This window comes from Armigeres subalbatus, chromosome 2 (assembly GCF_024139115.2).
Source record: "Armigeres subalbatus isolate Guangzhou_Male chromosome 2, GZ_Asu_2, whole genome shotgun sequence".
In the NCBI taxonomy this organism is placed as follows: domain Eukaryota; kingdom Metazoa; phylum Arthropoda; class Insecta; order Diptera; family Culicidae; genus Armigeres; species Armigeres subalbatus.
In genome coordinates this window covers 233,915,187-233,930,153 of record NC_085140.1, presented here as the reverse complement: position 1 = coordinate 233,930,153, position 14,967 = coordinate 233,915,187, and the positions used below count along the sequence as shown (strand labels likewise).

Sequence of the window (14,967 nt, the reverse complement as noted above, 5' to 3'; positions counted from 1 at the left end):
GGAACTGTTCCGATATCTATCTCACTGAACATATATTCATCTCATCGGGAAACAAAGAAATGCAGCATCAATTTCGTCGCCTCTTTTTGTCAACATGCGTGCTCACTGCTGAAAAAATCACAAAAATAATAAACAATCCAAATTCCTTCACATTGCTTTGTTTTTGATGGGATGAATATCGGAGCCATGAGATGAATTCCAGGAGCAGTTCCCCTCTTTACATCCACCCAAAAGTAAATTCCACTATCCGCAAAAATCAGTTTACGCACTTAAACATATTTATTTATCATGATCTGATTAGTCAAATGAATCCAGTGCAATGTTACGTAACAAAAAAAACGCTTTAAAACTTCAAAGAGATCACTGGGAATTTTTTTTTCATCGAACTTAATATTACTATCTTTTGCATCTTCCAACAATAAAAACAATATTTTTATTTCTCTCACCTCTCACCCACCACCGCCAGTAGCTGCCTGCCACAACCACACCGTCATAATAAGAAAAGTACTCAATCCAGAAAATTCATCGCGATCTTTAAGACGCGATCCATGTCAAATCGCGCCATTTAACAACCGAGTGCATCGTTGAATCAGTTGCAACAATGTTACGAAAGACATTATTCTAGCATAAGCAGCTGTTGCTCGATGGCGTACACAGCGATCGAACGCCAAGTAGTGTGGAAAGGATAATGCATAAAGTGGGCTCTTATTCCTAAGTGAACATATCCATTTCCTCCCGTTCTGTCCGGGTGCTCGCCCGACAGCCATCGCAACCGGATCAATAATCCTGTGATCTTGTGGGCCGAGGGTCAGTCGGGTGTTATAAGTGTTGATCATTTGAGTGCCCTGCGTCGCGTTTTGCACCCAATCATAATAATCATATGGATAAGCGGATAGGAAACTGACCCATCGGAGGGAGGTGAGGAAATGCGAGGCAAATAGCATAAATTGTATTATACGGCAGCGAGCGTAAAATCGGTAATAATGATTCGGTTTGAATGCTCTGCCGGTTTTGTTGGTGGATATGTAGGAAAGTGTTTATCTTCTTGTTGGACATTTTTATTATTATGCCTACAACTAGTTTTCCGATGCAACGTTTTATTGCATCAGTGAATGTTTAAAATTCTTAACATTTTCTTCTTCTCTTGCATTTTTTTATGATCATCTTGTTCCGGTCGCATGAGTTGTCCGTTTGCACTATGTGCTATCTTTCCAAGTCTGTTGAGGAAGAATAATGTTTGAGCTTTCTTATATTTGCTTTGAGCTACAAGAGCAGAAAACCCAGATTAATCCACCTAGCGGCGACGATTATTTTATTTATTTATTTATTAAGACTAAGGCAGAAGTGGCCTGTGCGGTATATAAGAGTCTTCTCCATTCGGCTCGGTCCATGGCTACACGTCGCCAACCACGCAGTCTACGGAGGGTCTGCAAGTCATCCTCCACCTGTTCGATCCACAATGCCCGCTGCGCACATCGCCTTCTTGTGCCCGTCGGATCGTTGTCGAGAACCATTTTCACCGGGTTACTGTCGCACATTCTGGCTACGTGCCCGGTCCACCACAGTCGCCCGATTTTCATGAGTGAACGATGGATGGTTCTCCCGTCGGCGGAATCAAATAACTGGACGGACCTAGTGAAAATCGTACCACTCGTGTCGGTTCCTGACCTTCGTATTATCCCCTCCAAAGCGATGTTGAATAGCAGACACGAAAGACCATCACCTTGCCGTAACCCTCTGCGCGTTTCGAAGCGACTCGAGGATGCCCCTGAAACTCGAACTACGCACATCACCCGATCCTTTGTCGTCTTGATCAACCATGTCAGTTTATCCGGAAATCCGTGTTCGTGCATTAACTGCCATAGCTAGTCTCGATCGATTGTATCATATGCGGCTTTGAAGTCGATAAATAGGTGATGTGTGGGTACGTTGTATTCGCAGCATTTCTGCAATATCTGGCGTACGGCGATCACGGTATGTAGTGGATTCTCTTGCAATTGGTGTTAGTCGACGGCATAAAATTTGGAAGAGGATCTTGTAGGCGGCGTTTAGCAATGTGATTACGCAGTAGTTGCTACAATCTAGCTTAACGCTCTTTTTGTAGATGGGGTACACGACACCTTCCATCCACTTCTGCGGCAGTATCACATCTTCCGACACCTTGGTAATTACCCAGTGCAGCGCTCTAGTCAATGCCTCATCACCGTGTTTAGACAGCTCTCCGGGTAGTTTTTCAACTCCAGGGCCTTTGCCGTTTTTTAGACGGCCGATCTCCTCCTGGATTTCTTAGAGATCCGGAGCCGAAAAACGTATGTCCTCCGCGCGTGCTCCCAAGTTCGCCACCATGCCGCCATCGTTCTCTACCACATCGCCATTCAGGTGCTCTTCGTAGTGTTGCCGCCACCTTTAGATCACTTCACGCTCGTTCGTAAGAAGGTTCCCGTTTATGTCCTTACACATATCAGGCTGTGGCTCGTGGCCCTTACGCGAACGATTCAGCTTCCCACAAAACTTTCGTGCGTTTTGAGCGCGGTATAGTTGCTCCGTCTCTTCACGGTCTCGATCTTGCCGTCGATTATAACGCGGTCTATTTGGTTTTCCGTTTCTTGGTTAGGTGATCTCCATGAGGTTTTGAGCGTGCGTCATACTCACTTTTCATCACACAAGCCCATAAGTGTGAAAAGTACAGCAAAGTAATAGCAAAACACACGCGACCGACAATATTCTCACTCTTTATCGATCATGTTTCTCTCACATTGATCACACGCACGTGTAAACGCTTTCGAGTGTGAATCAATAGAGGAGACTGGGGAGACTTGATCCCCTTTTCTGATTTCTGATGTATCACAGCTAAAAATAAATAAACAAACGCGATTTCCACACAGACTCTCTACGAAATATAGTATTTAACTTTACTGATGTATGACAGTCCTTAAATTGTTCTTGTTATTGATACACAATCGATTTTTTGGAGTGCTAAAATCGACTTTTAAAATATTCGGGGGGAATTGATCCCTCTCCAAGAACTTGCTTTGATAAAACTAGGAAGGTGTCCTCAGATTTTTTAAATATTTTTCCTTAAAAAACGGGGTATTTTCGAATTGCTGTGCGTATACATGAACGATTTTTGTTATTGAAACCGACAGCACATGCAATTTTAAAATTTGGGTAGACTTGATCCGTTTTCTCAAATCTACAAAAAATTAGAAGCCTGAGAACAGATTTATATTTTTTTGAATTTTCTCGCCAAATTTGGCTAATGGGGGATCAAGTGTCCCTATGGAGGCAATAACTTAAAATCCAAATATCCTAAAAGTTTGAGGGTATTTTAGACATTTTCATCAGTACAGATCATTAGGCATATTTATGACTTTGTGCTGTGAAAAAAACGAAAGCATTTGATCATTGTCATGAAAAGTTGTTCAAATTTTGCGTGGCCAATATAAAAATCTTTAGGAAGGTCAAAACATACAAACCGCCCTGCAGAATAAATAAGGTTGTCAATCCAAAAAATAACTCACCACATAAAGGTCATTTGTCTAGAGTATCTATACTAAAAAATACGCTTGAACAAAACTACTTTAGTTCTCGATAAAACAGGGGGTGATCAAGTCTCCTCACCTTCCCCTACACTGCTCCGAATAGACTGATGACCTCACAAGATGACCGGGCAAGTTTTCACAGCAAATGTGGCAGCAGTTTTGCCAAAAATTAGAAGAACTGCACGAGTGCAAATTCTACGCTTGTTAGTGAAGTACATCGACGACATCGATAGAGCAGATGTAAACGCTTTGAAGTTCCAATTGGATATAAATTAATTAGAAAACGTTGAACTACAATTGTAAATAACTGTACATAGAATAACGAAATAAAACTGAATTTTTACCCAAAAAAAAATACCTAAAACGTATAATCAACTCCCATGGCTTCAAAATTAAAATGTAAATACAGTGTTGACACGATTTTGTCACTCCCCGATTTTGTCTACCCAAAACATTATCACGTTTTCGACCCGATTTTGCCATCCCAAAAAAAAATGAAAATTCGAGTCGTTCCTTTTATTTACGTAAATAATAACGCAAACAACAGTGATTTTCATGAAATAACTTCCATCGCATGCGGCTTATTATGAACAATTTCTTAGTGCCTGCAAAGGGTTTTGTAAACCATTTCGACAAGAAATAACATCCCGAGTAGCACAGGTCAGACAAAAATGGTTGCAGCAACTTGATTGTGACTAAATTTGGTCACATATGAGTTGCTGTAATTTATGTGGAACATGTGTGCTGCTAGGGCAGGTACCGTTCACATGATTTTCCTTTCCAAGACATAAACTGATTCATATTAGTCAAATAAATTGAAAAATTGAGAATAACATGTTTCCGATTGTCACCCATAAATTCAGGGGCTGATAAAATCGCCATATTACTGTATAAAATAATGTGAAAATACAATACAAATCTTTGAGATATTTATTTGCACATTTTACGTATACAAGTTTTCCGAATCCCCAAAACTAATATTATTGTATAAGAATCATAAATCCTTTTAACAAATAAACATAAATGGTAGGTAATGTAATGGCAAATAATGCAAAAATTGAGAAAAAAGCTGAAATCCGCTACTTAAGATGATATTTTACCGCAATCATTCTAATGGTTTACGATGAATTGAAAGCTCTAGGAGCAAACATGCAAAAGTATATGATTTTCCATATTTCCATACTAATTTCCAACGTGATGCGGAAAGTTGGGACGCGAGAAATCGAGCCTAGCCACTGTACAGTTTTTTTTGGATTCCAAAAAGCCCCGAGAAAACATTAATTTGAAAAAATGATTATGATGCCGTCGAAATCTAATCTAATCTAAAAATCTAATTTTAAGTCTATTGGAAAAGCGTGTGATATAGAAAATAAAAATTTATAAGGTTTGTGTACTTAGACGGTTGAATACATTCCACTAAAAAGAGCTTAAAATATTTTTTTCACATTATTTACTCAATACATGGTAGTGTAATAGTGGAAAATGGTTTGATTGGAAGAAAATAATAGTATGAAAAGAAAAGCTAACAATATTATTCTCTATAATCAATTAATGTTTTCTTGAAACTTCAGAAGCGATTTGTTCCTACCAAATATCTTTATTAATTTATAATTTCTATTGTCATTAAAAAGAGAAATATGTATGATAGAAAAATAATCCCTTCGTAGCAAATTTCGACGATCAGACACTAATTATAGGTGGCATCCTCTAGAAGCCAACTAACTGCTGCCTAATTATAGCAAACTTGTGGTTAAGCAAATCAAACAATCCCATTACGACTATTGTATCCACCAACCTCATCACTTGGTGGCTATGCTGGGCTTCCGAAGATCGTTTCTCGTTTTACTGAGCATAGTTAAGAATATTTGTTTATGGTCAGTCCGTGTGTATGACGATCACTATCGCGGATAATATCGGATTTCAGATCTTTATATTTATGCTTAATTGCCATCCGAGAGCGGGAAACGTTGGGCATCCGCTCATGAAGTGCGTACGGGAAAATGACTATAATTATAAATGAAGTTTATGACTTGACTTGTCGGGCTCATCCGCTGTGCAACGATGGTCTTGAATGTATTTGCCTATGATGATTTCGCGCCATTCTCTCTTATACTTACAATGCATCCGAAGAACCACAGTAGAAGCAAGAATTCATGGATGAGTCAAACGATTACTTCGCCCTTTTCCACCCTTAATGAGCTTAAGAGCAATAATGAATGACATGTGACTGTTTTCAGCTCGTTCTCGAGTGCGTTAATTTTCAATACACTATAGTTTTATCGTCACTGTTTCTACTGACTTGCATATAATAATTATTCTTTATTTTATTTTTCTTTCCTCTTTTTTAGCATCCAAGTGCTATCTTTTGGACGACGTACGACGCGACGAGAAACTGAAAGATATCGCCAATACGATCACCAATGTGAACCGCTGGAGCTCGCCGTGCATCGCCGATAGCCTTCCGTTAACGGTAGTCGGAGTATCGCCGGATGAGAAGCCCACCCGGGATGAGAACACAGTTCCGCCACAATACAGTGCTAAATCGACCGGCCAAATGCGACCGCAGTCTCTGACGATCCCGTCCACTGCACCGGCCATCGTTTCCGCCATCGTTAAAAAGATACCAACCGGTATCAGTAGTTCCACCAAGTCAGACCTGTCGAAAAGCAACCAGAACACAACCTCTAGTCCGAAGTTGAAACCTAGTCAAACCCACGAGCGAGGCGACCCCGACGGGGACTGCGGCCTCGACGATGCCCCTGCCAACTATCTGTCGAAAAACTCCGAACTTCGGGTCACAATCCCGTCGACGACGGAGGAGCTGCTCAATTCGAAAAAAGGCTGGCTTATGAAGCAGGACAGTCGGTCCAGTGATTGGAGCAAGTACTGGTTTACGCTGCGTGGGGCCGCCTTGTTCTACTATCGAGATCCGGTGGCCGAGGAGAAGGGCGTACTGGATGGAGTGCTGGACGTTAACAGCATTACCAGTATCACCGAAGTGCCAGTTAATAGGAACCACGGATTTCAGTTGACGGTAAGTACATCTAAGTGAAGATTTACGGCTCATTTTGCCCGTCGATATCAGCTTGGGCAATGCGAACAAATGCCCAAAGCCCGAATTTTCTCCAGTTATAATGATATATCATATGTTCTAAGCAACGTTAAACAACAGCACAAGTGACCATCACCTTTTCTTTGTCCGCTGCGGAATTTGAATTGATCTTTTCCGTCAAAAATTGTATCTCGTTCTAATGTCTCAGTCGGTTCTTTGGCTTATTTAAGGTTAACTTTCCCAAAGAATCCATATTTTTGAAGCCTCTTACTATTTTTAAAATCGAAAACAAAAACCGAAAAAGTGCTGCACGTGTGAACCGGCCTGAAAAATTCACCCGATTTTCGTTCACAATCGGACCAATCTTTAAAAAACAGCACTTTTTAGATTTTGTTTTAAATTTAAAAAAATACTTAGAGGCGTCAAAAAACATGGGTTCTTTGGAAAAGTTGACTTTTAATAAGCCAAAGAATCGATTGAGCGAATATAAAATTTTGATAGGAAACATAATACTCAGCCTGCCGGTGGGCCTGTACCGGATTTTGGAAAGTTATTTCCAGAACAGTACTACTATACGAGACCGATGCCGGTCAGAAAAGCGTTCCCATTACCGCAGGAGTTCTGCAAGGTTCAGTACTGGGCCCGGTATTATGGAATCTTATGTATGGGTTCTGAAACTAAAGTTCCCTCCTGGTGTTAAGTTAAGACGGAGGAGGTTATCGTCAACAATCGCAATGTCGGTTCAACATGCAGTGATTCACAGCCTGCGTGATTGCGAGTATGATGCCAGTCGGGCTAGTCATCCGGGAAGACGAGGAGTGTTTCGAACTACGTTGGACCAGAGGAGCCCGCGAACGCATCAGGGTGACTTCAGTTACCAGATGGCAGCGCGAGTGGGATAACTCCCCTAAAGGTAAGTGGACCCACCGGCTGATACCTAACATATCGCGCTGGGTGGGGAGACTCCATGGGGAAGTTCACTTCCATCTGACACAATTCCTGTAAGGCCATGGCTTGTTCCGGATGTAACTCCACAGGTTTGGGCACGCGAAGAGCCCCGTCTGCCATGACTGCCCAGGCGTTGATGAAACTGCAGAGCATATACTGTTCGTATGTCTTCGTTTCGACGTCAAAAGAAGAGCTATGCCAGACGTTTGCGGTCGGGACCCAACCCCGGACACCCTTATCCAGAGGATGTGCCAAGCGATGAAGAAGTGGAACGCAGTTTCGACTGCAACCACTCAGATTGCCTGCAGCTTACAGAAAATCTGGCCAGCAGTCGACAACTTGGGATTGGTTAGTTAGAGCGAAAGCAGGCTGAGCGCGGGGAAGTGAATGAGAGGTTTGCACATGTCGAAGTAAGAGTGTCGCAGCGGGTGGCAACCGCAGTCGCCACCACGAGGCATGGCATGAAAGTGAGCGCACAGGTGTTAGTATGGATTGCACATTCCGAGGTAGGAGAACTGTTGGTACCTATCGCTATCGACACCTCGTGGCATGGCAGAGGAGAGTAGAGTGAGCATTAGGGTATTCCAAAATTGAACAAAGTTTGGAATGTTGGGGGCTCAACCTTCATATGAAAGATAAGGGTATAACAAAAGAAAAAATTGTTCTACAAGAACTCTGGGAAATGACGTTTAACGGTAGCCCCGATTATTTTGTAGGCAACATCGAAAAAAAAAACGATATATCGGGAAAAAAAGTCGATTAAACATATCCATTTTATATTTTTTACATTTAACTTACGACCTGTACTTTATGGTAAAACATTGATACGGCATGTTTTAGGTCCATATATTTTTCACTGATGCTTTAAATGCCCTGAATTAATGATTTTTTTATATATATTTCTATTAATGCATCCAAAATGCCTTTGAAACAAGACACACATTAAAAGATGGATAAAAAGATTTTATAACGAACATTTTGCTAAAAATAGCAACCTTCTATCTCTATTCTCCATACTAACGAAATAAGTGCTTAAATTACCATTATAGCACTCAAATGAGTTGCATAAAATTGATTATATCACTCATTTGAGTGCTATAATGGAAACCCAAAAATGAAACAGCAGTAACATGAATACAAATTAATAAGTATAAGTGAGTGTTCAAATAGTTTGATGATATGATATCAAAACTACCCAAAGGTAGATTCAGGTATCGTTTTATGGGTTGTCGAGCTGGGCAATGTTTCCTGATAACATGGAAACTAATTGTTTTCTGTACCAACTTGATTTTTCGGCAAGAACGATCATGTGCAGTAAAACCAAACAATCATATTAAAGCTCATTTTACGTCATTGCAAAACTATTGTTTTAAAATAGTGCAACTAGTTGCAAAACTCTTTTTTTTTTCAGCAGTCCTTTCGGCAAGCCTCGTTGGAAAAACGGAGGGGAGGAGGCTCGGTTGTGGGTACCCTTTTGAGTTTTGTCTATAAATTTGGTTCTAATTGGTATTATGTCTACATTTGTATACCAATCGAAAGCTAGTTTGATTAGTTTGATTCCGTCGATTGGAAACATTTTATTGACAATTTCGCAAATTTGGCATTTTGGGACATTTTAGTTTTGTGATTCGGTTGTGAGCACCCTTGAAAATCCTACCAATAATGAAGTATAACGAATGAAATCCACCCAGTTTCAAAGAGAAAGAATATTTTATTAGTTTTAATTGTCATGAAACAATAAAAAACTTAGATTAATCCCCATAGCAGTGATGATGCTTTTCTCATGCATTGAAGAATTTAACGAAAACAATCACTCAAGAAAGGTCCAAAATAGCACTTTAGGTAGTTGGATTTGATTTTTTCCATCAATTTAAATACATTGCATTCATTTATATACATCGCAGGCAAAAAAAAATATTTCCAATTTCGTGTGTTTTTCTCAATGAGGCGTCCCTACACCCAAAAAAATCTGCACGTTGTTTCCACCTGAAAATGTACGTAGATTTTTTTCCACCTGAAATTCACGTAACCTTTACCTGATTTGTCGATAGAATTTTCATTCTACGTGAAAATCAGGTAAGTTCTACCAGAGTTTTGGATAGAATTCACCGGACACGTAAGTTTCACCTGAATTTTCTGAAGCATTTGCAGTTACGTGTGCATGTAAAATGTACCTGAAAATTCAGGTGGAAACAACGTTTAGATTATTTGGAGTGTATGAGAATAAAAGATAATTTGTTAACAACTTCGGAAGGCAATGTCTAGAAGGTCCAATTTTTAATGGCAAGACTCAATTCCCCGTCGAATGCAACTGATTGCGTGTAAATCGGTCAACGCTTAATTCCAAAAAATGCATATATAATGGTTAGATACGCCTTAAAAACAAACAAAAATAATAAAACTTATTATTTCAATAAATTAGGGGAACTGTTCCATTTTCCATCTCACTGAACATATATTCATCTCATCGCGAAACAAAGAAAGATGGCACCAATTTTGTCGCTTCTTTATGCTAACATGCGTGCTCACTGCTGAAAAAATCACAAAAATAATAAACAAACCAAATACCTTTCCATTGCTTTGTTTTTCGTGAGACCAATATCGGAGCTATGAGATGAAGTTCAGGAGCAGTCTAAATAATTCGAAGAAAATGCATAAAAACGGCATAAAAATAAGTTTGTTGATATGTTTGTTGATAGCCTCAGCTATATTGAACGATTTGTCAATAAAAAGAAGGTGCCCATAACCGAATTTAGCAGCGTTTCACCGTTATACCCTTAGGCTTTCATTTGAAAGTTGAGCCCCAACATTCCAGACTTCGTCCAATTTTGGGACACCCTAGTGAGCATCCAAGTCAGCCTCACGTGACGTGAGTCACGTGGTAGGTATGTTAGAGGTAAACATCCAAGTGAGACTCACAGGAGTAAGCATCCAAATAAGTATCAAATCGGTGTGCTAGAGCGCGAATCAGATGGTAGGGTGAGCATCTAATTTAATCTCACATGGTGCCTAAAGGGTGAGCATCCAAGTAAGACTCATATGGTGCGTGGCAGAGTGGCAGGGTGTGTCAGAGGGTATGTTAGAGAGAGCACCCAAGTTAGCCTCATACGGGATGAGTGCCTGTGTGAGCGTGAACGAGCGAGTACATTAAGTACTGCCTATCCCCCAGAAGTAATGCTGGGATGCAGTTCCTGGGGACAGTCGCCAGTCTCCCTGCAAGTCCTCGTCCAGATTTTCTGCTAAATATGACTTTTACTGGTCTCTCTTCCGGCATACGCACTACATGTCCAGCTCACTGTAATCTGACGTATTTTATCAGCCTGCATGTGTCTGCATTTTTGTACACTTGGAACAACTTGTGATTTATTCGTCTGAGCCATTCACCATTTTCCACCACGCCGCCGATAGTCCATGCTTCATGGCCGTACAAGCCGACTGGATGAATCGACGATGTGTACAGAGTTAGTTTTGTCCGTGTCTGTAGGCTGCGAGACTTTAGCTGGCAACGCAAACCGTAGAAATTCCTACTTGTAGTCGCGGCCTCACCTCGCGGCTGACGTCATTATAATATGTAACGAGTGTTCCAAGATATATGAATTCGTCGACAATATCAAATCGGATCCTATTCATTTCCACCTCGGGACCAACACCGTTTGGACTGAAACGTTCTCTGCCAGCCACCAGGTACTTAGTTTTGACAGAGTTTATGATCAGTCCTATTATTTCAGTCTTCCGTTTGAAAGGCACGAAAGCCTCTTCCACTTCTTTGCGATCTACACCAATGCATTGCAATGATTAGTAAGATTTTTTTTACAAGAGAAAATGCATTTACGCACGACTAAGCACACGTGCTTAGTAGTTGCTAATCTACCACTGTACTGGAGTGTACTGGAGAGTCGGACTCGACCAATGAAGGTAATACCGATTAAACTGATCTTGGGTTCCTCCATAATTTACCCCAGGAACTGCCTGCCAGCATTACTTCTGGGGGATAGACAGTACTTGTTGTACTCGCTCATTCACACTTACACAGGCACTCATCCCGTATGAGGCTTACTTGGGTACTCTCTACGACACATCCTAACACGCGCTCTGACACACCATATGAGTCTCACTTGGGTGCTCACCCTCTCCGCGCCATGTGAGACTAACTTGTATGCTCACCCTAACACCGGATTCACGCTATAGCACACCAATTTGATACTTATTTGGGTGCTCACTCTGACACACCCTGTCACTCGTCCTAACACTAACACATCGTGTGGGACTTACTTAGGTTCTCATTTCTGACATACCATGCGAGGCTTACTTGGGTGCTCACCATTAACATATTATGTGAGTGTGACTTGGGTGCTCACCTCTAACATGCCATGTGAGGCTGACTTGGACACTCACTCTACACTCCTTTGCCATGCCTCGAGGTGTCAATAGCGGTAGGTACCAATAGTTCTACGCTACGACCCTTCTACCTCGGCATGAGCAGTTCGTACTTACACCTATGCGCTCCCTCTTCTACCATGCCTCGAAGTGACGCTTGCGGTTGCCACCCGCAACGTCACACTTACCCCAGCATGTATTACTTACTATTACGACCCCAAGGAGCTTCAAACTCCGTTTTTATGTGATCGCGACTTCATCCACATAAATCACAGCATGTTGAACCAACTTGCGGTTGTTGACGATCACCACCTCCGTCTTATGTTGTGCGAGCTGACCTGGAACCTTCTGACCGGCATCGGTCTCGTATAATATTACTCGGTTCTGGAAATAGCTTTCCAAAAAACGTTACATGCCCATCGGCAAACTAGGCCGGTGTAACACGAGCGCGATGACACCCCGTTGAATGCGTTCTTCACATCAAGTGTCACTAACGCGCAGTATCGAATACCGCCTTTTCCGTTGAATCGCCATCTCAGCAGTATTTACCACTGAGTTGATAGCGTCCAATGTGGACTTACCCTTGCGAAAATCGAACTGATTGCTTGACAGGCCGTCCGTCCCCTTTGAGTACGGGGTCAGCCTGTTGAGGATGATCCTCTCCAGCAACTTGCCAATCGTGTCTATAAGACAGATTAGTCTGTAGGCCAAGTGGTTGCCCAGCGGCTTCCCGACCTTCGGTAACAGAACCAATTTCTGCCTTTTCCTTCTATCGGGAAAACTAAACTTATCGAGGCATCTCTGCATAACTAACCTGAACATGTTCGGGTTCGCTACGATTGCTGCCTTGAGAGTGGTGTTTCGAAACGTGCTCTCTTGCGGTTCTTGATGGCCTTGTTGAGGGCCAATTTCGCAGCACGCAACACTTCACGGTGGTCCGCTCTTGCCTCTCCGGCGCGGGTACGTTGGATCCTTCGTCTAGCCTTAAGGACAATCCTCACGGAATCCAACTTAAAACAGAAACAGACAGAATCACCGTCTTTGACCAGAGGTCGCACAGACTGAACACTTAACATCTAGCATGAGACAACGGACAGGACATTCACACAACACCCAGTGCACCAGTGGAGAACTTTTCGCTTTACGAAAAGTTTTCTTCTTACCGGGGCGGGAATCGAACCCACAAATGACAAGTGACGGTCTACCCGACAGACTGTATTTTTTTTTAAATTTTACATTCGATGACAATTGATTACACATGGATCCAATAATTATAATATTGTTGAAGCCATCCCATGAGAATTTGGTTTGTTATTTATATTTCTCGTTAAAATATATTATATGCAATGATAGGAACCATCTTTCAATACAGTGTACCTAATTTTGCGCACAACTCGTATTTCTTAGATATTTTCAACATTTATATTTCGGTCGACGTCTTTCATTCCTTTATTTATTTTATTTTATTTTTATTAAGGTTTTACGTAAGGTGTGGCCGACCCAGCCCCACTTCCGATCCCGAATTTCTGTTGCTATCGGCCTCTGGTGATTACGACGATGGAGCTCGTTGTTTGAGATCCAGTTGTGATGCCACCAGGCCCGAATTATGTACCGCAGGCATCTGTCGATGTACATCTGAGAACGGTGATTTTCTTAGGAGTCCCCTTGAGTCTCAGGGTGCCCACATATTCTTGTGATTGAGACAGTCGAAAGCTTTTCCGTAGTCAAATAATATCAAGTAAAGAGACTCTTGGAATTTGTTGACCTGCTCCAGAATAATACGGAGCGTGACAATATGGTCCACACAGGATCTTCTGGCACGGAATCCGGCCTGCTGCCGCCGGAGAGTCGCATCGATCTTCTCCTATATCCGGGCTTTGCTGAGAACTTTGAGAACGGTACACAGCAACATAAATGCCTCGCCAGTTATCGCATACAGTCAGATCACCCTTTTTGGCCACCTTCACTTAGATACCGATCGGGAAAGTTGCGGTGTCCCAGATATTACGAAATAAACGATGCAGTAGTTGAGCGGATGTCATGGGGTCAGGGGTCATGCGGCATACCTCATTGGCAAGTTGTGCCAATTTACCCTGCTGGGCTACGGTTAAAACGTTCCATGTTCCTATTCGTGTCCGTTGTTGCGCGCTAAGAGACGTTGCCGTAAAATCAGTCCATATTCTTTCATTATCGGATTATCGAACAAATTGATGTTTTGGGAACAGTATGTTGTTCAACCGGAATGGGGCTGCCATCTTAGGTATAGCTTCCGGGGAATATCATTCCATACTCAGCCGCTGGACCACAGAACAGATGCTGTTATAGCCGCACCTCCTTAGTGAACAGATGCTCGGAACTTTACTAGACTAGATTTTACAACAATTCTGTATAAGAATCTACCAAAACCTGTATAAGAACTGGGCATACACGAAATTGCTAGATTCTTATACAAATATTGTGTAAGAATCTAACAATTTTGTAAGCTTTTCTTACATTTTTTGTATAAGAATCTAACAATTTCGTATATGCCCAGTTCCAGTTCAGATACAGGTTTTAGTAGATTTTTATACAGAATTGTTAGAAAATCTAACAACCGCCGGTTGGGTGTAGGGTCAAATTTGTTCAAAGTCCCACCGTACAGCGGCAGCGGCTTTGAACGGCACACGATCGCTTTGATAGAACCTGCTTACGGACACAAGCAGCTTTTTATAGAAGTTCAACAGAGCCCACTGTCAAACCCCACCACATCCTATGCAGACCCTACATGACGCACCCTCACACTCTAGCTGATGTCAGAAGGACAACAGTGCCCAGGCTATACTACCAGCTAGTTACGCAACCCTTAGCTGGCGGTCAATTGTCATCGGAAGACCCGTGGAAGCGTGAGAATTGGAACTTGTGAGGATCAGAGCTATGTTAGGCGCTCTTTCCCGGATGTCAACTCACCATTTCGTTACTGAGTTCGGTAATCGAAATTTACTGTCAATGCAGTCAAATTGTGGGGCCCTCTTTAGCCGTGCGGCTACAAAGCAAGACCATGCTGAGGGT

General features: G+C 41.9%; 1 protein-coding gene across 5 annotated transcripts in view; it reads left to right on the top strand.

The window, feature by feature from the left end:
• LOC134211903 (protein outspread) overlaps positions 1-14,967 on the top strand; it is a 760,849-nt gene that overhangs the window by 712,078 nt on the left and 33,804 nt on the right. For all 5 annotated transcript variants that reach the window (XM_062689284.1, XM_062689283.1, XM_062689282.1 and 2 more), the window contains one exon: positions 5,891-6,576. In XM_062689284.1, coding sequence (XP_062545268.1) covers positions 5,891-6,576 — 686 coding nt within the window. The remainder of the gene's footprint in view (positions 1-5,890; positions 6,577-14,967) is intronic.